Raw genomic sequence first — 24,912 nt, forward strand, 5'->3', positions numbered from 1 at the left:
GGCCATGTTAATTTCAAAGGCATTGGATTAGGAAGTATTTGTCACATGTTCCAGTCAAATGGGATCTTTCCATTAGTGACTAGGGGTTAGATTCAAGTAATTTTTGATACAGTCAACCTGTAAAGAATCTTTATACCTGCTTCAGATAACTCAAATTTCATGGAATTCAAGAGAAAACAATTTTACTAAAGATGGTGGTTCTTGGTTCTGAATTAATTTGAAGGTATATGTGAGCTTGTCCCTGCTGCAGACACTGTAAACCTCTGAGGAATGTGTTTGTCCACATGTGAAAATGGTCATGTGAAAGCCATTCAGGATAACGACCAACATACCACAAAACCCAGAACACAGAAGTTGTCGGCTTCCTCTGTTTCAGGCAAAAACATTTCTTGTCACCTGCCTTTGTATGAGACTGGTGCTGTGGAATCCTCTTTTCTTTCTTTTTTTTTTTTTTGAAACAGAGCCTCACTCTGTTGCCCAGGCCCAGGCTGGAATGCAGAGGCGCAGTCTCCGCTCACTGCAACCTCCGCCTCCCAGATTCAAGCAATTCTCGTGTTTCGACCTCCTGAGTAGCTAGAATTACGAACACGGGCCACCATGCCCAGCTGATTTTTTGTATATTTAGTAGAGACAGGGTTTTGCCATGTTGGCCAGGCTGGTCTCGAACTCCTGACCTCAGACAATCCTCCCACCTCGGCCTGCCAAAGTGCTGGGATTACAGCCATGAGCCACTGCGCCTGGCCAAATCCCCCTTGAGGGGAAGGGTGTGTTTCTTCATACTCGTCAACTTTATACCTTTGGTATTCTAATTGGCTACCACTTTATACCTTACTTTTGAATCCCATCAGGATTTTCTAGCATCAACTAAACTGAAACGAAAATTCAAAGCCATTCATTTCCTTATTCTGCTGACCTTAGATTTACCTGGGATTACTGGAGTTTCACAAGGTTGTCCTTAAATTTGGGCTCTGGTCATTTACACCCTCTGTCTCTCCTGGCAGTCTTCTCTGTTTGGATGATAGTTTGCTTTAGGACCTCTTTTACATTTATTACTTAACATGGGATAGGGAAGAAGTTTTGCACATAGATGAATTAGGCAGCTGCCTAAATGAGTCATTTTGAGGGTACTGAACAACCTGTGCCATCCAAAACATTCTCACCTAGATTCCTCTGTGGCTGAACGATTTCACTCATTCGGAAAATCCATTCATTTGAGTGGTGAGGGCAGTGTAGGAAAATGGGAAAGTGGGAAAGCATGTGCACTGGACTAAAAAAGAGGTGAGGTTTGAATCATGACCTGGCCATTTCTCAGCTGCACAACCTTGGACAGTTACCTGACCTCCCCCTCTGCCTCTAAAACTGTGGAGAAGGAAAAACTTTCTCCACAGGGATGCAGTCATGAGATATGGGAGGCCATTACCAATGCTTTACTTCCTTTCTCATTCCCATGGTCCATTTATTAAAATACTATCCATTCACACTTAGTTATTAGTAACTTCCTCGGTCCAATTTCCTTTTGAGAGAAGGGACCTGAAGCGACAAAAACCTCTAGCTCCTTGGAGGAAGAAGAGAGAGGGTGAATGGGAAGTAGGGTAGGTCCCAGAGGGAGGATTAGAGATGCAAAGACCACTTTGCCTGAGCTCAGCCTTGAAAACCGTGGCAGTCCCCATTTCTAAGATGAAGAAAAGGAGACCCAAGGAAGTTAAAGGATTTTCTTACGATCATTTAACAGCCACGCCTGAAACCTTCGTCCGCCTATTCAGTGTGCTGACTCTGTGGCACCCTGGAGGCTTGTTGATGCCTGTGGAATTATCTGTTAGGAGATCATGGAGCCCCGCACAGTGGCCCCTGTCTGTAATCCCAGCACTTTGGGAGGCTGAGGTGGGTGGATCACCTGAGGTCAGGAGTAGTTCAAGACCAGGCTGGCCAACATGGTAAAACCCTATCTCTACTAAAAATACAAAAATTAGCTGGGCATGATGATGGGCGCCTGTAGTCCCAGCTACTTGGGAGGCTGAGGCAGAGAGAATCGCTGGGACCCAGGAGGTGGCGGTTGCAGTGAGCCGAGATCGTGCCACTGCACTCTAGCCTGGGCGACAGAGCAAGACACCATCTCAAAAAAGGGGAAGACTGCACTCCAGCCTGGGTGACAGAGCGAGACTCCATCTCAAAGAATGAATGAATAAATTAATTAATTAATGAATAAATAAATAAATAAATAAATAAATAAAAGAGTTCCTGGAAGTGCATTTGCATGAATGACCAAAAAGCTGACAAATAGTGATCTCTTTCCTTTGACTTATATTTGGTCCCTGTCATTCTCAGTGCCAAGCCTTTGTTCTGGGAGTCAGATCCCAAAGACTTCCTTCCCTTGTCTGCAGATTTTTCAGATATGGGCTGCAGCATGTGGACTGTTTCACTAAAGCACAAGGGACCTGCCTCTCTTGAGCATTTCAAAGATGTTCTTAAACCTGTCTTGTTCCTTAAATGTTATTTCCTTTCCAGAATGAATGAAGAACAGATAGCTACTGTCTGCCTGTCAGTTCTGAGAGCTCTCTCCTACCTTCATAACCAAGGAGTGATTCACAGGGACATAAAAAGTGACTCCATCCTCCTGACAAGCGATGGCCGGGTAAGATGTTCATGTTTGGCCCGTTTGTAGTTTTTCTTGTCACTCTATCTGTCATGGGCATAATTCTTTTAGAAACACTTTTTTATAACTCTAATTTTTCTTAGTCACAAGTCACCCACTTCTCTTCCCAGAAGGCTTACAAAAAAGAAATTACCATCCCTTCCTCTATGTCACCTTGTTAGTCAGAATTGCCTGACTTTGATGGATAATTTGCCTCCTTAACAATGAGTATAGGAAGTAATAGAAACTATGGCTATTTCTTTTCCTTTTCTGCCACATCCGTTTTTGTTGGAGGAGAAGAGCTGACTCTTCTAGGGGTGCATCCAACCTATTCACATGAATACATGTCTCCACAGTACCTTCCAGAGCCCATGCAGATAACAGATGATCAACTCCACTTGGGTAATTTGAGGATGGTGTAATAAAGGACAGTTTACAAAAGCATGGGCAGATGTAGAAAAATCATAAGGAATAGTGTATGAGGATTAGTGCAGTAGTTTAGAATGGAACATTACTCCTACTACCCCATGCCTGAAGCGGTGAGGCGAGGTCCTGGCTACTAGAATCTGAAAATGGAGATTACTGTAGATTTCGGAGCTGCCTGGTGGGTGCTCTGATCTTTGGTAGAAGCCAAACCAAGGTGAACCTGCAAGATGAGAGCTGAGAGAATAAATCCTCCAACCTCACTCTTCTTCCTTCTACTTTCCTACTGGTGCTCCCTATTGGCTGAAATCAGCTAGGAGCCAAAATGCAGTCAGTATAGGTTGGTTTCCTAAGGCTTGGAGGAGGGAGGAAAATGGATCCAGAAGGACAAACAGAGGATATTTATCACACTGGCAAACCTCTAGGCCCAGATTTCTGTATTTCACATCACCGCAACCTGTACAAGGGATTCTACTGCAACTCATCAGCCACACCAGGGCACAGAGCATGGAATATAATAGCCAAGGAAATAACCAGTTGACATTCCAAGGAAGGCTTAGTTAAATGGAAGAGTTTCAAAGCATAGCTCTATACCATTAGGCTCTCTTGAGCCCCCTGGAACTCCCACCAGAGGCAATGGCCCTGGCATGAATGGAGCCAACCATTCCCTTGATGTTCCTGTCTTTCACACCTGCAACCCCTGCCATATGGAAAATGTTCATGTCATATCAGAAATTGCCCAGGAATGATCAGAGGGCAGCCAGAAGAAACTGTCCAAGCACTTTGGCTTTTCTTTCTTGTTGTTTTAAAAAGATTGTAAATATTATTGTAGAAAATGTAGTAAACTCAGAAAAGTATAGAGGATAAGACAAAGATCACTTCTAATCCCATTAGCGATTTTTCACGTATTTCCATGTACATGTATACACAATTTGAAAACTTGGGAATGTGTTTAATGAGGAGTTTTAAGTCCTGCTTTTTGCATTGCTTTAACCATTGCACTGCTTCTTTTAAGAAAGAACGGTACAGTAGCATGTATCAGTCAGGTTTTGCCATATCCACTGAACAGTTAGTGGCTTAAAACAACTACCATTTATTTGCTGACATATCTCTGAGCCAGTATTTGGGCTGACTCCTCTGGGACAATTCATCTCTGTACCAGCTCATCTCTGCATCATGTGACATCAGCTGAGCTCTCTCTTGCAGTTGTGATCAACCTATGGTGACGGCCTTACTCATTTGCTTGGCAGTCAGCTGGCTCTCAGCAGGGACAGTGCAGGTAACAGGGCCAAGTATCACTCATCTCCCAGAGTCACCTGGACTTATTCACATGGTACCTGTGGCAAAGTTCCCAAGAGCACCAAAGGAGGCAAGCCCTGATGTGTAGGCCCTTTCAAATCCTGTGCTTATATTATATTTACTAAATATCCAAGACCAGACTCAAAGAGTAGGGATATAAACTCTGCCTCTTGATAGGAGAAGATGCAAAGTCACATTGCAAAGGGATGTGGATACAGAAAGAAGAAGACTGTATATGCATTTTTCCTCAATCTCCCGTATGAGTGGGGCAGCTATGAGAAAAGGTCAAGAATCCTCCCTGGCCTGACTCAGGAAAGCACCTACGCAAGGCTTCACGGTGTCAGAATGCAATTTGCAAAGCATTAAACTGGTCTAGCAGAGTAATTTCAAGCCAGACTTTCTTTCCCTGTTTCTAGAAATTTATGGTACAAGCTTCCTTGCTGTAAGATCATATCCAGCATCAAAATCAGAAATGAGACTAAGATAAGAAGTCATTGTTTAATCAAATTACTTAAAGATCTCCCCTCCCCTCAATGTGCAAGATTTTTAAATCATTTAGTTGTCATTCTCAAGAGCAGAACCTTTGTCTCAAACACCTCCTGCATCCGTGTGCACCCCACAAAAAGCTCACATAAATAGACACATTGTAGGTGCTTTTAGTCCTTATTGGTTTGTTCTCTCATTCATTTACTGAATATTTGCTGAATGTCTACTATGTGTAACAGACAGTTCTAAATCCTAGGGATGAACACAGCAAAATCAGTTCCTCTAGTGAGCTTATTTGGGGGCTGGGAATGTGATAATAAACAAATAGATAAATAAACAAACAAAATCCCCACCAAACAAGGGATGATAAGTACTAAGTTTCCTAGGATTAATTTAGGCATAGTAAGGAGAATGGGGAGTGATGGAAGCGATGGGGGCTGTCTTATGGAGGCTGGTCAGGAGATCCCTCTGATGTGGTGGCGTTACAGCAGAGACATGGGGGACTGGACCCTGTGGCTGCCAGAAACAGGAGCATTCCAGGCAGAGGAAGCAACAGCATATTGAGTGGATCTTGTGCCTCTTGGCCATTTTGTCCAGAGTTTACTCATTCATGTTGAGAACAGTGCATCATATTGACTCCAGTGGTTTCTCCAGTATCTACAGGAAAAGGAAACTTTTCTTTTAAAAGAGAGCAGAAATGGAGTGTGGCTACTCCAAGAAAAGGCTTAGAGTGTGTTTTTATATGAATCTATTAGTGTACAACATTATATATTGAAAAAGAAGACTTTTTCAATTATCTATTGCTGTTATAACAAAGCATTTCAACATTTAGAGTCTTAAGTCAACAGTCATTTTAGCATTGTCACTTATAGATCCAAGGATTGGCTAAGCTCAGCAAAACAGTGCTGCTCTGACTTGTGGTTAGATAATGCCTGGGGCCAGAGTTACCTGGAAGTCATCCTCACTTACATGTCAGGTAGTCAGCCCAGGCAGGCTAGCTGGAGCTGCCACCAGAACACCTACAAAATAAGTGGCCTCCCCATGTGGCTTGAGTTTCCTCATGGCATGGCAGCCGGGTCCCAAGAGTGTGTCCCAAGAAAACGAGGAGGAAGTGCATGGCATTTTTATAACCTAGCCTCAGAATCACATAGCATTACTTTCACCATGGTCACAAGCCCTTCCAGATTCAGGGGGCAGGGGTATAGAGTCCTCCTCAGTGTGAGAAAAATCAAGTCATATTGTAAGAAGAGCTCACGGGATGGGCAAAATTATTGTTGGCATTTTTGGAAAATACTGCCTGCCACACAAGTTATATTGGGTTCTCTTCCTGTTTGAAGATGTTCAACATCATTAGCCTTTGAGAAATGCACATTAAAACTACAATGAGCTATCACTGCACACATATAAGAATGACTAAAATGAAAAATAGTGATAACAACACTTATTCATACACTGCTCATGGGAATTTAAAGTGGCACAGCCACTCAGGAAAATACTTTGGCAGTTCTTTTTCAAAATTAAAAATGGACTTACCATATGACCAGCACTTGTACTCTGAGGTATTTATCCAGAGAAATGGAAACTTATTTTCCCACAGAAACATGTACACAAATGTTTATAGCAGTTTTCTTTATAATAGCTCCAAAGTGGAAACTACCTAAATGTCCTTCAAAGAGCGAATGATTAAACAAATAGTATTAATATATCCATATCATGGAATACCACTCAACAATAAAAATAAACAATTGATACACACAAGAACTTGGATGGACCTCAGGGAAATTATACTGAGTGAGAAAACACCAATCTCAAAAGGATACACACTATATGATTCCATATATATATATACACATACACATACATTCATGAAATAACATACTTATAGAAATGCACAGCAGATGAGTGGTTGGCAGAGGTTTGGGGTTGTGGGAATGTGTCTATAAAGAATAGCACCAGGGAGTCCTGTGCTGATGATACAGTTGGGTATCTTGATTTTGGTGGTGGTTATAGTAGGTTGGTGCAAGAGTAATTGCCATTACTTTTAGTTGCAAAAGCCACAGTGACTTTTGCACTGTTCTACACAGTCTCCCAGACATCCTCAGCAGGATCAACCTCTAGTTGCCCACTGTAGTAACTCACCGGGTAACTAGCCTTCCCTTGGTTAGTTGACTAGTTGGCAACACGTGATAAAATTTCAGAGTATACTTATATACACTACACACACAATAAGTTCATTTGTAACTAATGAAATTTGAATAAGTTCTATAAATTGGACCTAATCAATTTATGGGTGTTGATATTGTACTGTAGCTATGTAAGATGCTAAAACTAGGGAGATATGGGTGCACATTGCAACTTCCTGTGGATTTATCATTATTTAAAAATTAAAAAGTTGGCTGGGCATGGTGGCTCACACCTGTAATCCCAGCACTTTGGGAGGCTGAGACAAGAGGATTGCTTGAGCCCAGTAGTTCAAGACCAACCTGGGAAACATATTGAAGTCCCATCTCATCTCTACAAGAAAACTAAAAAATTAGCTGGATGTGGTGGCATTTGTCTGTAGTCCTAGCTACCCTGGAGGCTGAGGCAGGAGGATTGCTTGGGCCCTAGAGTTTAAGGCTGCAGTGAGCCAAGATCATACCACTACACTCCAGCCTGAGTGATAAAGTGAGACCCTGTCTCCAAAAAAAAAAAAACTAAAAAATTTAAAAATTTTTTAAAAGTTAGGAAAAATGACCGAGAATTGCTCAGGTTTAGAAGAATGAATACTTTGTCCTCTCAAAAGACTAGACAAATTATCTTTTATCAACTAAAAGTAAATCATTCAATTATTATCTATGGCATAAATAATATCTAACGAGTCACTAATTTGTGTTAAGAAGGGAGAATGTGGTGTTTGGGGTTTGAAAGAGGAAAATAAATAGTATCTCATAGAGTGGCTTAGGAATTAATAATGTAATGTGTATAAAACCTTCAGAAGTATACCAGGTACAAGGTAGATGCTAAGTCAGAAGGCATTTCCTCTGCCCTTGTAATTAAGTGTTGTGTAGAATCATCATGACCTTTCCTTGGACTAGGGCCAACATTTGAGAAATGAATAACTTAGGGGCCAGTAAGCAGTGAGTGACTGACCTTTGACAAATTCATTGACCGGAATTCAAACCCATGACCTACTAAGTCCAATAAGTTTATGGAAAAGAGACACACACAAGTGGTCTTTATGATCTCTTTTTCTTTTTACTATAAATTGATTGCCACAAATCAAAACTTGGAAGATGTCATATAAAATTTCAGATTCCGGTTTTCCTTGAAAAATCAAAGGGTCTGGCAACACTGTGCCTGGATTCACACATCGTGATAAGGGAAGTGGTATAAGGAGGGTGAGTTGTACCATAGCAAATGCCATTGGTGCCCTGCCCGGATCTTCCTGGAACTTCCTATTTCAGTGATCATTAGCTTCACCTCCAAATGCCACCATCTGCATCTTTAGGCCTGAAGACTTTTTCTGGCCACTGTTATCTGCTTTTTCCATAACGTTCTCAAACTTTACTGAGCATCAGAACCCGCTGGAAAGCTTGACAAGAAACAGGTTCCTGGGCCCCACCCCCAGAGATTCTGGTTCACTCAGGCTACGTGGTACCCAGGAAGCTGCATTTCTAACAGGCTCTCAGGTGAGGCTGATGCTACATACGTTGTACATTGAGTGCCATTGCCTTACAAGGAAGCACCCAGAAACCAGGCACACAAGCAGCCCTCTTTTGCATTAGCCAAGACCCTAGAGCAGACACAGAATTCTTTAGAGCGCATGCAGTTTACCGAGCAAGGGTTTTTACATTCTATTTTTAAACCTGTAGCTGCCCTGTGGATAGACTCTCTTTTGCCTACCCTCACTACCCCCCAACCCTCCACCATTCTTTTGTGGGAACCCTGATTCCTGGCCAGGACACATGAGAGATGGGTAGGATCTCACGTTTAAATAGCAGCTTTGTCTGAGCTCTAAACTAAAGTTCCTTGTGTGGTCCTTGTGTAACAAGCTACATTTTCTCCTTTTAGGGGGCGGACAACATACTAGTGGTAGTTCTCTTAGCCTAACTGCATTAGTGAGACGAAAGTGGTTTCCTAAGCAGCCCAGTTGCACAATTCTGCCCAAAGTAAGGCTCAGCTTAGCGTCTATGTGATTTGCTTTTAAGATCTGCCTACAGTGTTTTATTGTACTCATTACTTGAGTTCTCATTATCTACTTGCAGATTTATTTGGACAAATGTTGTGTGCAATTATGTTCTTTTAGAAAATTGTCCCTTTTATGTACTTGGAGGAGTAAAGAATCATGCAAAAGCACTTATACTCCTACAGCAGCAGAACAGGCCTCACTTCCAAGTGTCGAGTTTCAATTGCTCATCTCACATTTTGTCAGGGAGATGGTTATTAGGATGCCAGATTTTGAGGGGTTTGGGTATTTTTCATGCCAGCAAAGAGAAACCCACACTGGAGATACTGAAATTTAAAACTTCCAATAGCAAAATGCTGATACATTCACCTCCTTAACCATTCAGGGTTCTTAAATTTATAGGCAAACAAAACTGGAACGTTTGTTCCTCCTCTACTCTCTGTATATTGGGGTTGCAAATTTACTCACACCCTAGTTTTGGAAATAAACACACACACACACACACACCACAATTATGGTTTCTATGCTTCCTAAAACTAACCCAGACTTCTTCACAGAGTCCTACTGGCTAGATTCTTTTCAAAAATATCTATTTTAATTCAATGCATTAAATTTAGTTGGCTTGAATGATTTGAACATTGTCTATCAAAGTTCAACTCCATTATTATGAGGTATAAATGATACCTTTATAAACCCAGTCTTTCAGATTTAACCACCACCTACTCCCTCCTCTCCTCTCCACCTTCGCTTATTCCCAAGATGGAGTGTGGGAGGAAAGACAAGCATGGTTCGTGGGACCTCAGGGTGAAGGAGATAAGAGGCATCTTCTTGTTCCTTTCTCCTCCCTGCCTTGCTGTCATTGGACTCTCCTGCCACCTGGACTGGTGACCAGGTAGCAGGATTGACTGGTCCTATCGGTGGCTGGGCTGTCCAGGGGCTCACCTCTGCTGTACTTCACAGTTGCAGCCTCTTCACTCATGGGTTGAAAGGTGCCCTACAGGCTGCCTCCTTGTCCCAGCCACAGGCTTGTGCCAGACCCTTCCCCATTCCCTCACTGAGATTTGGAGGAACTTCTGAACCCCTGCACATCCCACACAGGCCATGGAAGACAGTAGCATTGCCACAAGCTCGCTTCCAAACACACTATTGCACCGTGTCTCCATGGAGTACATTTTACATGCTGGTGTAAAACGAAACAGTATCTGAGACAGGTGTCAATCAATTTAGAAGTTTATTTTGCCAAGGTTAAGGACATGTCCAGAAGAAGAAGGAAAAAAAAAAGGCATGGATTCATAGAAACTGTCTGTGGTCTGTGCCTTTCTCCAAAGATGAGTTTGAGGGAAAGGGGGAAAGTGAGCTGGAGGGGAGAGAGGGAGGGTATGGTCATCCACTTGTTGCAAGAGAAAAGGAGCAGGTAGGAGAACTGTCAATTATGTATTGATCTCATGCTCGGCAAATCGGCACTTTACAGAATATAATGTGAACATAGAGTCACTACCTGTGGAGATACCTATGACCTGTAGCTGTCTAATTAGGAACAAAACAGAAGGTAGCTTCTTGCAGGACTCAGCGTTTAGTTCAATTTTTCCTCTTGGCAGAGTGAATTGGGGTCCTGAGTTTTTATTTTCCTTTCACACGGGGTATGGCCAAGGCTGGTGTTCAGTCAGTTTTACCAGCATGTCTACACCCGTTTTTAAAATATTGCAAGATTTTCATGCTAGTTGGTTGACAGCCACTGCTTGAAGTCCGTAGTCTATCCTCCATCACTCCAGCCCCTTCCCAAGACCCTCCTCACACCTTTAAAAATGGTAATCCTTCCCAGGGTAACTCTAGGACTTTGCTTGACTCTCTATCTGGGTTCCAATTGGCCTACGTTAATCTGGTTATTGAATATTTTGAATATTACCTCTGAACACGTGCTTGTGGGGATTCTCCTCTCCCTTATTTGTATGGGGATGTATGCAACACAGATATTTCCGAAGCCCGCCACCATCTTCTTGGAGTGAAGAAAAGTGATGTATCATAAGCAGGTCGGGACCTGACATAGTCAGCATCACTCCTCTTTCTCCCCTTCTGCAAATTATCCCAGACTACAAGGGGTGGACTGTAGTATTTTTACTTCTGTGCATTATCGACTCCTCTTATAATAGGGCACCATGGATTATGGACCAGGTATCACAACTACAAGGCCCTCTTTTTCATACTACATGTGAAATTCTATGATCTGAGTCCTCTGGGGTTGATTCCTGATAAGAAATTGTGAATATCACCCTCTACTTAACCAGCTTCTCTAGCATTTCTTTGGGAATAATCTAATCCCTTCCAATTCAAATCATACCACCATTGGTCCAAATCACTGGCCTTAAGCCAATTAGTGAGAATATCATGAACAAGGAAATGAAAAAAAATCACATTAATAATTTCCAAAATGTTATTTTCATTTCATCTGGGTTCCAACTTTGATTCTAGCAACAGCTATCTTCAGTATGCTTCAAATGTTTTCAGAAAGAGCTTCAATGTGCCTTCTGTCACCTGCTATACTATTATGTATGTATGTCAATATAAAATAAATCTAGTAGCATTTGTTTTCTGAGTTTCTACTGTTTGTTTGCCCAACTCTTAAGGAACACAGTAAGGCTCTGCAATCAGAAAGCAGAGTTGTTGTCCCCAAAGATTGTCATCTCTAGCTAGAGATGGAAAATCAGCACCAGAAAACAGTTCAGGATTGAGTGCATGCCAAATTCTCTGAATTTGGAAAGGAGAGTGATAAACATGGGCTCCTGAGAAGAATTCTGGAGAATGTTAGATTTGATAAAGCCCTTGATGTATGCCTAAGAGTTGAATATGCAAGAAAAATCATCAAAAAAACTCAGAGTTGGGAATGGACCATAAGATGACCACCTCTTTCTGATTTGCCCAGAACTTTCTGGGTTTTAGCACTGGAAATCCTACATTCTAGGAGCAGCCCTGGTCCTTAAGAATAGTTTTAGTGTGTGCAGAAAGCCATGAGGAATAAGACTGGCTACATGAAAAGGCACCAGATTACAGAGGGCTTTAAAAACCATTCAGGTGGACTCTAGTGTGTTTAAGTCAGCAGTAGGAAGATGGGGCATGGTGAAAATATTAAGGCTTTTGTCAGAATGCTAAAGAGATTAGACTCTGTGCAAACAAATGCCCCTTCATCCCCACCTGTTCATGTGACCTCCTTCCTCTACTGTTTCTTGACTGCACTGTGATCTCCTATGATTCAAGCTATAATGTGTACACCAACGGCCTGTGAATCTTGTTGAAGTGGAAACTGTGACTTCAGTAGGTCTCGGGTTGGGCCTGAGGTTCCGAAAATCTAACAAGCTCCCAGGTGACACTGCTGCTGCTGCTATTGATGAAGATGATGCTTTAAGTAGCAAGACGCTGGATCCCATCCCATCCCTCCTGAAGGGATGCTTTAAAGACCCTATCATCAGTTACCCTCACTCTCTCCTCTTTCTTCAACATCTACCACTCCGGGAACTCCCTTCTTTCAGCCTGTAACTTTGCTCTTCAGAGCAACAGAGTGGTGGTTAAATTCCCGAATCCTGGCTCTTCCAGTTACTAGCTCTGTATCCTTGGCACAGTGGCCTAACCACTTCTGTGTTTTGGCTTACTTCTCTGTAAAATGGAGATAATAATATTTCCTACCTCGTTAGTTTCTTGGGAGCAGTCAAATGAGATAATACATGTGAAGTGTTTATAGTGTTACCTGGCAGGTAGTAAGAGCTCAGTGAGTGTATTCATTTCCTAGGACTGCTATAACAAATTGCTACCAATTGAGTGGCATTTTCTTCTCTCTGCATGAAATGTATTCTCACGGTTCAAGAGTCCAGAGGTCCAAAATCAAGATTTTGGCAGTGTTGATTCCTTCTGGAAGCTCTGAAGGAGAAGTTTTATATGTTTCTCCAGGTTTTTGGTGGTTGTGACAATCCTCAGTGTTGCTTGCCTTGTAAACTCATCCCTCCAGTCTCTGCTTTGCCTTCACATGGTCTTCTTATCTATGTGTCTGTGTGTCCTCTCCTATTTTTATATCAGTCATGAGATTTAGGGCCTATCCTCAATCCAGTGTGACCTCACCTTCACTAATTAGACCTGCAAAGACCCTTCCAAATAAGATCACATTTTGTGGTTTGGATGAATGTGAATTCTGGGAGACATTCAACCCACTATAGAGAACAGTAATAATTATCATTGTCATCATTATCATATTCACCACAATTTGTAAATGCTGGATTTCTTCCATCTGTGTTAAAATACATCTCATTTCTTGAAAAGCACTCTGACTGAAATCTACCTGACTGCTCTCTGGATTCCACCACTGACTCAACCTGAAACTAGAGGCTACTAGGGATGCCCTCATTGCCGAGCACAACAGCAACTCTCAGTTCTTACCTGGTTTCATCTCCCTGTTGTGTCCTAGCTGCTGCTATCCCCATCTTGGCTTTCCCAATGTATTCTCCATTGTTTCTCTGATTTCTTGATGTCTTTCTCTTCAGTCTCCAGTAATGCTTCAATTTCAATCACCCTAGGTGCCCAGTATTTCATATTTGACCATCTTCTTTTCTCATGCCATGGCCCTTCAAAGGTTTGACTACCACTCATATCCCAAGGACCCTCTCATCCATACCCTAGCAACGGCAATGCCCAGATTTTGATAGTACTGGGAGGTCAAAACTCATCACATGATAAACCTAAAGTGTGTACATTTCATGCTATGTAAATTTTTAAACTGTTAAAAAAACGCATTGAACTCCAGTTAATGCTAAATTAGGAGTGAGGTGTACTGCTGTCAGCAATTCAGTTTGAAATGCATCAAAAATTAGATGAATAGATGGATGGATAGAGAGATAGGTGTGTGATAAAGCCCACACAGCAAAACATTAATAATTATAGAATCTACTCATGCATATAGGGATGTTCACTCTGTAATTCTTTCAGCTTTGCTATATGTTTGGAAGTTACCATAATAACATGTGTGGCAGGGGGAATCTTGTCTCTGGGTCAGACCTCTCTGCTGAATCCTGATCTTTATAATATATGAATGCACTTGTTCTTCATTCTCAGAGGCGTCTTTCACTTCTTATGATTGAGGCTCATCAATTCATGCAACAATTTTGATTTTGAAAACCTATCATGGGCCAAGCACTATTGTGGGTGTTGAAGCCACAGAGATAGTTTTTTTTTTTTAAACTCTAACCAGGAAGACTTGGGGTGAGATAGAGAGAAGAGTCAAGGATGATTTTCGTGGATTGATGTTGGTAGATGTTGGTGTCATTCACTAGAACAGGACTGATAGAAAAGGAGTCAGCTTTTGGAGCAGAGAGAGGGATGCCGAGTTTGGAAGTACTTGTGGTCATCCATTTAGAAATATACACTAGTTGGAAATACAGGTTTTGAATGGAGGAGCGAGGTCTGAACTAAGCATAGAAAGAAAAACAGTATCCAGTAAGAGAATCTAAGAAGAGAAGATGTGAGAGAGGAAACCAGAACCCTAGGGAACCTCAATATTTAAGAGGCGGGCGGCAGAGGTAGAGCCAGAAAAAAAAGGTTGGAAGAGGAAGTTTGGAGAGATGTGAAGAGAATTAAGAGAGAATTCATACCTTGGAGACTGTACTATTGATCTTTAAAAATTTTTTAACTTCAAGTGGTCATTCTGAACCATTGTTTTGTGTTCTATTATCACCAACAACTCTAAGTGGCTCTTTGATGTCACTTTCATAAGGCTGTTTGAAGTTCAGACCAGGTCATCATGACTAGAAATTATGGCTTCCAGAAATAAACTGAATCCTGGTCATCTAGAATTCATAAACCAGCAGGGTGCCTAACACCCAGGGTGCAGTATGTTCTTAAGAGTACATGAGCTCTAGGAAAGAAATTTCCAAGTTTTTTTCCTCCTTGATAATATCTAAGGTAAATCACATGTATATACACTGAGCCCTTAGAATGACCACCTTAAACCCCTGACAACCAAGTGCCGACACCCAGGTTCTATGCCTGTGTTTCCACTTGCATTGATGTTCACGTTGGTAGCTTCAACTGTCATGGACAAAGGAGAAAACCAAAAAGGGAAGGGTATCCAGTACTAAAAGTGACATTTCCACATCCTGGATAAGCAAAGGCCTTGTAATATTTCAAATATAGAAAAGAGATGGTTCTTTGATTCGCCTCATGGTACATAGAAATCTAAATGTGCTCAACTCAAAAGAACCTAAATTAAATCAGTTTATTTGAAATTCACATTAAGAATAGCAATTTACGTATATGAAAGCATCATCTGTTACATTACATTAAACTTGTGGTCTTGGGATGTAACAAATTTGTTGTTTGTGGTGTATTTAATTTGTAAAGATTTTTTGTTGTTGTTTCATCATTTTATAGAAGTAACATAAGCAGCAGGAGTTGAGACATTTGGAAGTTGATCCTGGTGGGCCCGGGAGAAGTTTCTCCATTAAAATGGACCATGCCTTTCCAATAAAAGGGTCTGACAATCCCTCCTCTGATATGTCCAAGGCCTGTTGATGAGACTGTTTCGTTTTAAATTTGAAACTCTCTATGTTTGTATTTTCATGTCTAGCAGACATTGTTTTAAAATTGCTAGTTTGTTGCATTCCTTTCCTTTTCAGATAAAGTTGTCTGATTTTGGTTTCTGTGCTCAAGTTTCCAAAGAGGTGCCGAAGAGGAAATCGTTGGTTGGCACTCCTTACTGGATGGCCCCTGAGGTGATTTCTAGGCTACCTTATGGGACAGAGGTAAGGGGATCACAGTCATAGGAGTGGCAGGACTGGGGACAGGCTCAGGGACCTCTTGGTTCTGAGATAGTTGGTGACCACAGGGGATGGGGGCAATGACTTTTAACTCCACATTTGATCCCCACTGACTAGATGAGGCACACAGTAGGTAAGCTGTGGCAGGTGGGAGCCTGGCCACCCCTGGGGCAGATCACAGCAGTATTTATCCAAGGGCTGTTTATTGCAGTCCTACAGTGGACACTGTGGGAAAGTCACTCCAACTCTGATCCCACTCTCAGTAGCAGGCACACACACAAAGCAAGGCAATGCAACTTGCAAATGGCTGGAGACATGCAGATGGGCAGGCATGAGAATTCAGAGAAAGGAAAGAGGATCAGAGAAAGGAAAGAGGGTCAAAGAAAGTGCCACAAAATAGAGGTGATATTTAAATGAGCCACTGTTTTCAACACAGTTTACATCTCACAGTGAAAGACCTACACAGTGTTTTCTCATAGGAAAAAAATAATATGTGAATCATAGTCAAAAACATGGCACAATTTCTGTTTCCACTGGAATGAAAGCAATCACTCATAATCTTTTAAGGGATAGGGCCTGGAAATGTGAAAATGCAGGGCCAGAGGAGTAGAGGAAGGGCCTTCTTGGGAGGTAATAGCATGGGTGGAAGCTTAGAGGCACACAAGGCTACATACAGGTGGAAGCCAAGGGGTATGTTTTGGCTAGGCATAGTGTTTCCATACTTTGTGGTGTGGATGGTGAATCTGGGAGAAGAGAAGCATGAGAAGGCATGGCAGTGAGCTAAGGACATCAGCATAAGTTAAGGCAGAATCTTTCTCTTTCTCTTGTTTGCTTGACCTTGGATGAGTCCTCAACTTGTTTTTCTCACTGTGATCCTGAGAGATAAATTCTCAGTGAAGGTCACTGCAAGGGGTAATAATAGCAATACATTCATCAGATAAGAGGTATAATGAGGCCCTAACAGGGAAGTGAGTGGGACTGGGAGTTTATAGCACAGTGATGGCTCCTCATTGTCTCGACTTCCCATTCTTTACTAATTGCTTATCATCTCTTCCTTTTCTTTTCTCCAATCCCTGAAAATGCTTTTGTAAAGCGAGGTTTTGTGCATGCTGTTTTGAAATGATAATAAAAGGTAGGGGAAGGAAATCCCAAAGTAGGGGAGAAAAGAGCTATTTTTAGAAGCAAATTAATAAAAGAATCAGAATATATTCTGTATCCTGCAAGGTAACCCTTTGCAGTTTGTTACAAATATGTCAAAACTTTCTTATTTGCTTATGGTTTAAATACAACTTTCTTCTCCATTTTCATAGCATTAAGCTGGATGATTTTCTCATCTGCCCTGATAGACAGTTAACTACTAAAGTTTACAGAGTAAAAATTAAAGTACTAAACTTTAGAATGTTAAAAATGTTAATTTATGTCTGATGGGTGGAACCCTCACTGAAGTTGTCCATAAAAGGCAAAGATTGTTAGCAAAAACTCAGTAACCCAGCAGTTTAGCCTATAAATCTGTATTGTAAATGTTGAGAGGTTACAAGTACCATATTCATTTGTGAATGAGTATGAGGTTCTGTGGACACAGTTGACATTTCAGAATGTTCTCCTTGCCTGAGATAACCAGTGGGGTGTGCCTAACAGGTGGACATCTGGTCCCTTGGGATCATGGTGATAGAAATGATCGATGGTGAGCCCCCCTACTTCAACGAACCTCCCCTCCAGGCGATGCGGAGGATCCGGGACAGTTTACCTCCAAGAGTGAAGGACCTACACAAGGTGAGAAACAGCAGCTGTTGCTGAAGTTCAGAATAGTTTTTGGATTTTCCCATATCTCTCTGGTTTTTAAGACTGGCTTACCACATCCAGCAGGAGGATCCTGGTTTATGGGCATGGACTTTGGAAATAGTCACTTAGGTTTAAATTTCTGTTCTTCTATTCGTTTACTGGGCAAGTGACTCAGCCTTTCCTACACCAAAGTTCTTCATCTGTAAAATGGGTTATGATTGGCCTGTATCCCAAAGGGTTGATTAGAAGAGTAAATCAGGTGCTCTATGCCATACTCATTCATTCAGCATCTGTTACATGCTGGGGACATCTAATAGCTTGGGATGTCACCATGCATGACCCCAGATTTTCTGACTCTGGGGTCTAGACTCTGCATTCTAGTTGGGGAAACAGAAAATAAACCATAAACAAACCAATAAACAAAATAATTTCAGAGTGTGGTACATACTATGAAAGAAAAACATACTGCGATGTGATGGAGTGTGCAGGAGAAGGGATTGAAAGCTGGTTGTATGAGTCTGTTTTTACACTACTATAAAGAAATACCCAAGACTGAGTAATTTACAAATAAAAGAGGTTTAATTGACTCACAGTTCCACATGCCTGGAGAGGCCTCAGGGTACTTACAATCATGGCAGAAGGCGAAGGGGAAGCAAGGCATGTCTTACGTGGTGGCAGGAGAGAGAGAGAGAGCACAGGGGAAATGCCAGACACTTATAAAACTATCAGCTCTCATGATAATTCCCTCACTATGTTGAGAATAGCATGGGGGAAACTGCCCCCATGACCCAATTACCTTCCACCAAGTCCCTCCCTTGACATGTCAGGATTACAATTTGAGGTGATATTTGGGTGGGAACACAGAGCCAAACGCTATTACTGATTTAAGCTGAAGAGTGAAGGAAGCCCTTTCTAGGGAGGGATCAACCAAGCTGGGACCTGAATAGGAAGAAGGTACAAGCCATGCAAAGATCTTGGAGAAAAAGGTCCCAGGCAGGGGGAGCATCAAGTGGAAAGGCCTTAAGCCAAGAAAGAAGGCTTATATTGCTTGAGTAAAGTCAGAAAGGGGAAAAAGGTAGGCCTTGTCGGAGAGATGGGCAGGAGCTAGATTGTACAGGGCAATGAAGGTCATGGTTAATATAATGCATGTAAGAGACCGAGTGGAGTCTTTCCTGTTTTCCAAGGATTGCCAATTAGGACGAGCTCAGAAAATCATGATGCTTCATCCAAGAATCACCACTGTAGGAGCTGCCAGATTTCCACAGGACTTGCTCAGAGGATCATTTCTGCAGGACTACTACTACACTGGCCCCATACACACCCGTCTTCCTATTTTATGACAATAAAAGAGAGTGTGTGGCTGCCTTTTGGAGAAGAATTTTTTGTAACAGTAATATCTCCTCCTTCCTCACCCCTAAATCTTAGGGAAGAGCCCCAGTAGAATCACTCATATAGGTTGTGTGGACCTACAAAAACATAAACCAAAAAAAAGATATTGAAATTTTTACTGGATTGGACTAAGTCTAAATAATGAAAAGTGGCTGGGCGCAGTGGCTCACGCCTGTAGTCCTAGCACTCTGGGAGGCCAAGGTGGGCAGATCACGAGGTCAGGAGATCGAGACCATCCTGGCTAACACGGTGAAACCCTTTCTCTACTAAAAATACAAAAAATTAGCCGGGCATGGTGGCAGGGGCCTGTAGTCCCAGCTACTCAGGAGGCTGAGGCAGGAGAATGGCGTGAACCTGGGAGGCGGAGCTTGCAGTGAGCCCAGATTGTACCACTGCACCCCAGCCCAGGCGACACAGCGAGACTACATCTCAAAAAAAAAAAAGTGACTAAAAATGTATCATATGAAAGTAGTCTCACACCCAATGAGTGCCAATGTTCTTCAAAACCATGTACAAGAGCACCTTTAATCCTATTGGTTTCGAAAAACTGGAAACCAGTCCAAGGTTGTTTTCCAAATGGATAATGTGTGGTATAATTGGACAGTGAATACTACATAGTAATTTAAAAGATGTAACTTTTGCCACACATCAGAGATGAATCTCACAGATACAACACTGAGTGAAAGAAGCCAGATGGAGAAGAAATCAAATATATGACTCCATTTTGATAAAGTACAAAAGTAAGCAAAACCAAGTTATGCTATAAATTAAAATAGTGGTGACCTTTTGCAGGGAGATAGGGGTTGGCAGGAAGGAGACCTAAAAGTACCTTCCTAGAGTGGTAGAAAAGTTCCATATCTTGATAGGAGTGGAGAGTAAATAGGGGTAAATGTATGTAAAAATCTATTGAGCCATACTCTTAGTATTTCTGCAGCAGAACCCAGGCATGCTGGCACATGCTTGTAATCCCAACTGTTCAGGAGGCTGAGGTGGGAAGATCATTTGAGCACAGGAGTTTGAGCCTGGGCAACGTAGTGAGACCTCATCTCTAAATATATACGTAATGTAAGATATACCTTTAAAAAGAAAATTACAAGACCTTCAAAGAAAAAAAATGAGATGTGTTAGATATCCTTACAGAAGCTTGTTTCTCTTAAAGAAAGGTGTTCCACAGAGCCTGTGTGGTTGCAGTTTTTAGAAAAATAAAACGGCTCCCTGTTTATACTATGCTTCATCAAGCATGTGTGATCAGCACCTGCACATGCTAACTATTTTGTAATAGCTGCTCTTGTCACTGTGATTGCCACTGTTATTTTATTTAGTAAATAAGTTTTCATTCTTAGTTGAGCTGTCATTTACACCTATTATTTCAAACTTGAAAAAGGTAATGAAAACACGAAATGTTAACAAAGACAAGACATGCTTTTGCTTTCATAACATCCTTCTCCTTAAGGTAACTTTCTGGAATTTGAAGTTGTCGATAGGATGAATGGGGAAAACATTTTGGGGACCGGGTTAGGTGTCTGTGTTAGTCCTCAGTTTGGTATCTGTGTTTTCACAGGTTTCTTCAGTGCTCCGGGGATTCCTAGACCTGATGTTGGTGAGGGAGCCCTCTCAGAGAGCAACAGCCCAGGAACTCCTCAGACATCCATTCTTAAAACTAGCAGGTCCACCGTCTTGCATCGTCCCTCTCATGAGACAATACAGGCATCACTGAGCAGAGGATTCGTGTGGGTGGCAAAGCTAGATGAGGACATGAGAATAATTCAGGAGAACAAAAGGAAACACAGAACATGCAAAAGGCCTGTGCATTCTAGACCAGCCAATTGGTGGGACAGTGTGACGACCGGCAGGGTTCGACAGACCAGGGCATCTTCTTGTGTCTTAAACAGGCATCTCTCCACTGACAGCTGGTGTGGTCACTTGGAGCACGGCTTTAATAAGTCATTATTATATTTTTCAGCCCTTCATCCAGCAAATCAGAAGGACTCAGTACAAACTCCGTTATGATATATCCTAGCCACATGCAGGGTAACTGTAGGATTTTCTATATTGAAAGAATACTTTTCTGGCAAAAAAGAAAGAAAGGAAAACAAAAAGCACTTTTTTCTTAATGGTAGCAGTATAATGTATTTTGCAACGAATTTGTAATTTTTCTGTACAATAGTTTTGATAATTTATAGTACTTTGATGTCATGTAGCCATTGTATCAGTTGAAGTAATACTTGTTTACTAGCAGGAGTTTGAACAAAGCCTTTCCTACTTTTTTATCCCTTTAAGAGAACCAATGATTCTTTAGGAACTTTGAATACTGAATGACTCTCAATCACCGTCAGCTTTAGTAAAATATCTTTCTTATCCTAACAAGTGTCTTATTTGATGGAAGAAGAATTAAGAGTGATGGTGATAGTGTGCACGTTTCATTAATCCAACCAAAAATAATGAAATAAAATTTGAGCCACAGTATACCACTCCTTGGGATAAAGCTAAATATTTTTAAAAATCACGTTTTCCATCAACGCCTCTAGTAGCAAACCATTGTTTTGCATACCACAATGTTTCCCTCAGTGCCCTTTCTCAAATGGGTACAATGTTCCCTTGTGGCCAAATTTCCCTCCCAGGGAGCAATTTCAGTGCTAGGATCATTGGACTCAGTTCCCATAATAGAATGTTTCAGTGAGACCACGAGAATTCCAGGCTCACAAAGGGAGAGGAGAGAACAGGGCAAGACGTTTGGTTTCATTTGTCACCATTTTTAAAACTCTGTATGCTAGCACACCAAACTCTTGTCTGCATTTACCTTTGTACCACAGTATTAATCGCTATTGTTCATGTATCGTGCTGGAAGTCTGAACTGACTCTAGAGGATGAATTAGCAAGAGGGTACTTTACCAGGTGTGATCTGACTTCAGTTGTGCCCATGTTATAACGTGTTTCCGACATAGGAGAGTCGTGCTGCTGTCTAGATCTTCTTGAATGTTGATAAAAATGAATGACTACTACAATACATTTTGTGTTGCTTGTTGGATGAATTTGCATGTTAACTGTAGGCCAATATAGATTTGCCTTTAAAACTCTGGAAGAGCTACATAGTCATCATTAGTTTCTATTAATTATGCATCAGACAAAAGCCATTTGTTACCAAACTGGAAAAACAGAGGCTTTTCTTAACTATTTCACATACTGTAACAAATATGAATTTAAATTTGTGATAGCGCTCTGGTTGCTCTAAGCATAATTAAGAATTTTTGTAATTAATAGGTTGCTAATTATTTATTACTGCTAAAAAGGAAAAAAGGCATAAAATGACCTTCTACTGATTAGATTTTCAGTTTTCTTTCAAACTGGAAATGCCTCCATAAATATGATCTATGATTTTGCTTCATAAAACACAGCAAATCAATGTTTTATGTAAAATATTAAAGTATTAATATAAATATGTGAGAGTAAAAACAATCTAAATCCAGAAAATGGCAGTCCTAAATGTTCATGAGACAGATTGTATTAATTTAACCAGGACTATGTAGAAGTAGAAAGAAAAGAAAAAGAAAATCTTTTTTAAACCAGAACAAACATTAAAAACTATTGCAGAAAATAGTGGATTTTGGATTCCAAACATTTTCGACAGTGTAATGGAAATTTTTCTGTAATTTTCTTACCATCGGGTATTTTTTAAAGTATTCATTGAGTTTACCAAAAGTTACTGTAGCTTAGAAGGTTTTGTGAGCACTAACTATTGGCAGAAACTGCATTTGCAAATAAAAATTAATGTTTGCCTTTTCCCCATTGTGTTATTGGAAACAGTGATTTCCCAAATTTATTTTATTGAGTAACCAAGAATGATTTACTTATGATCTTGGGGAGTGCAAATGAGTTGGTACAAAGTTGTATGTAACATTGTGATGACATGACCTAAAGACAAATATATCCATCCCTAGAGATTGTAAAGAGTGTAAGATGGTGATATCGATACCACTACTGAAAAAAAAAATTACTAAATTCTGGAAGGCCAAGTTCAAGGAAAGCCAGGTTCAGGGCTAAAGACTCTCATTCTACTTCCCTGTTCCAAAGATGCAAAACTGATCTGAGGGCTTTTTTTAAATTATTTATTTATTTATTTATTATACTTTAAGTTCTGGGTTACATGTGCAGAACGTGCAGTTTTGTTACATAGGTGTACACGTCTCGTAGTAGTTTGCTGCACCCATCAACCCATCACCTACATTAGGTATTTCTCCTAATGTTATCTCTGCCCTAACCACCCACCCCCTCATAGGCCCCAGTGTGTGATATTCCCCTCCCTATGTCCATGTGTTCTCATTGTTCAACTCCCACTTATTAGTGAGAACATATGGTGTTTGGTTTTCTGTTCTTATGATAGTTTGCTGAGAATGATGGTTTCCAGCTTCATCCATGTCCCTGCAAAGCACATGAACTCATCTTTTTTATGGCCGCATAGTATTCCATGGTGTATATGTGCCACATTTTCTTTATCCAGTCTATTATTGATGGACATTTGGGTTGGTTCTAAGTCTTTGCTATTGTGAATAGTGCCACAATAAACATATGTGTGCATGTGTCTTTATAGTAGAACCTGGATTCAAGAGGGTGTGGTGAGAGCTCTCTGGGAGCCTAGAAGAGAATGTTGGGCTCTCTCCTCCACTTTGGGAGACAAGGGGGACATTAACATTGATCTCATGAAGTTGGGGGATGGGGGAACTTGTATATAAACAGCCTATTTTCCAACCAGAAATGTTGGAAGGTAAAAACCCTCAGGAAGTAGCCTAAGCTAGCAGGATGAAAAAAAGGCATTGTATATCGCATGTCAGGGCAGACAAAGGTGGAGGCAACCTCCCCTGGACAGGTCTCCTCTGCCTTTACTGGGCATGGAAGAAGACATGGAGTTCCCTTGAGTATGTTTGATGGGACATGGAGAGGACAGCAGATAATGTGTCAAACCACTTAACTAAGTAACAGGATGTCCAACTTGCAGAGTGCTTTGGAGGGGTGCACCATGGGGGCAACTGAAGGGAAATATGGCTGCTTTTCTGCATGGAGACAGGGTCAAGGTGGAGCTGACCCTTACTCTAAAAACCACATATGTCATCTACACAAAGACCACTCCAAACAGCAGAAGCTGTAGTTTTCAGTGGAACCAAAATGAGACTCAGGCCTCTCCCTTTCCTCCAATAGCATCTCCAAGGCAGCTGACTACAGCCAGCTAGGTTACTGGAACCTCCCCTCCCCACTGGTCCACATAGAATAGGGCCATGTATTATTGCGAGACCCTGTGATTTGAAGAAGGTATTTAAGAGAAAGAAAGGGGGAATACAAGAGCACACCATGTATCCTGCACTACCTCCCAATTGCTACCTCTTCCTCTAGTAGAAGTTTAACTTGAGCAAAGGAGAGATGTATTATCTTTGAATTAGAATGAGATTGATTTTTAAACTAGACTAGACAGATGGAATCAGACTGAGTTACAGTCATATCCCCTTTATCCCTGGGGAAGAACACATTTAGTAGCAATCAGTGGAAAACTAAATCATACCATGAAGTTAACAGCCCAATGAGTTCAGACTGCTTGGTCAAACTGATCAAATGAATAGTACAATGTCATCGAAAAAAAAAAATGGTAATGAAATTCCAGGCAGAGAAAAGATCAAATTGATCTGAAGCAGATACAAAATGTACAAGCAGGAGAAATTTTGTGAAAGTGACATGACACAGTACAAATCCACATTGTGCAGGAAAATCAGTCCATTTGATCCTTGAGATGTGTGCATATTGAGCTGTGTTTCAAGTCAAATGAATACATCATCTTGGTGTAGGTCCTGCCAAAAGAAGAGCTCGAATAAAGACTTAGACACAAATACTTCATTTGGGAGATGATCCCAGGAAGGTCAACATGGCAGAGTGAAGAAATAAGACAAAGAGCA

The 24,912-nt window shown here is 41.2% G+C and overlaps 1 protein-coding gene across 2 annotated transcripts in view; it reads left to right on the forward strand.

Moving 5' to 3' along the window:
* The window catches only part of PAK5 (p21 (RAC1) activated kinase 5), a 284,488-nt gene extending 261,734 nt beyond the window's left edge, over positions 1-22,754 (forward strand). Inside the window, exons 7-10 of one of the 2 annotated variants that reach the window (XM_055266349.2) lie at positions 2,506-2,632; positions 15,662-15,787; positions 17,441-17,575; positions 20,535-22,754. In XM_055266349.2, coding sequence (XP_055122324.1) covers positions 2,506-2,632; positions 15,662-15,787; positions 17,441-17,575; positions 20,535-20,690 — 544 coding nt within the window. In that variant the 3' untranslated portion in view covers positions 20,691-22,754. The remainder of the gene's footprint in view (positions 1-2,505; positions 2,633-15,661; positions 15,788-17,440; positions 17,576-20,534) is intronic. The other variant, XM_055266350.2, reaches the window with a different exon arrangement.
* Positions 22,755-24,912: the final 2,158 nt, after the last annotated feature.

This window comes from Symphalangus syndactylus, chromosome 24 (genome assembly GCF_028878055.3).
Source record: "Symphalangus syndactylus isolate Jambi chromosome 24, NHGRI_mSymSyn1-v2.1_pri, whole genome shotgun sequence".
Classification (NCBI taxonomy): Eukaryota; Metazoa; Chordata; class Mammalia; order Primates; family Hylobatidae; genus Symphalangus; species Symphalangus syndactylus.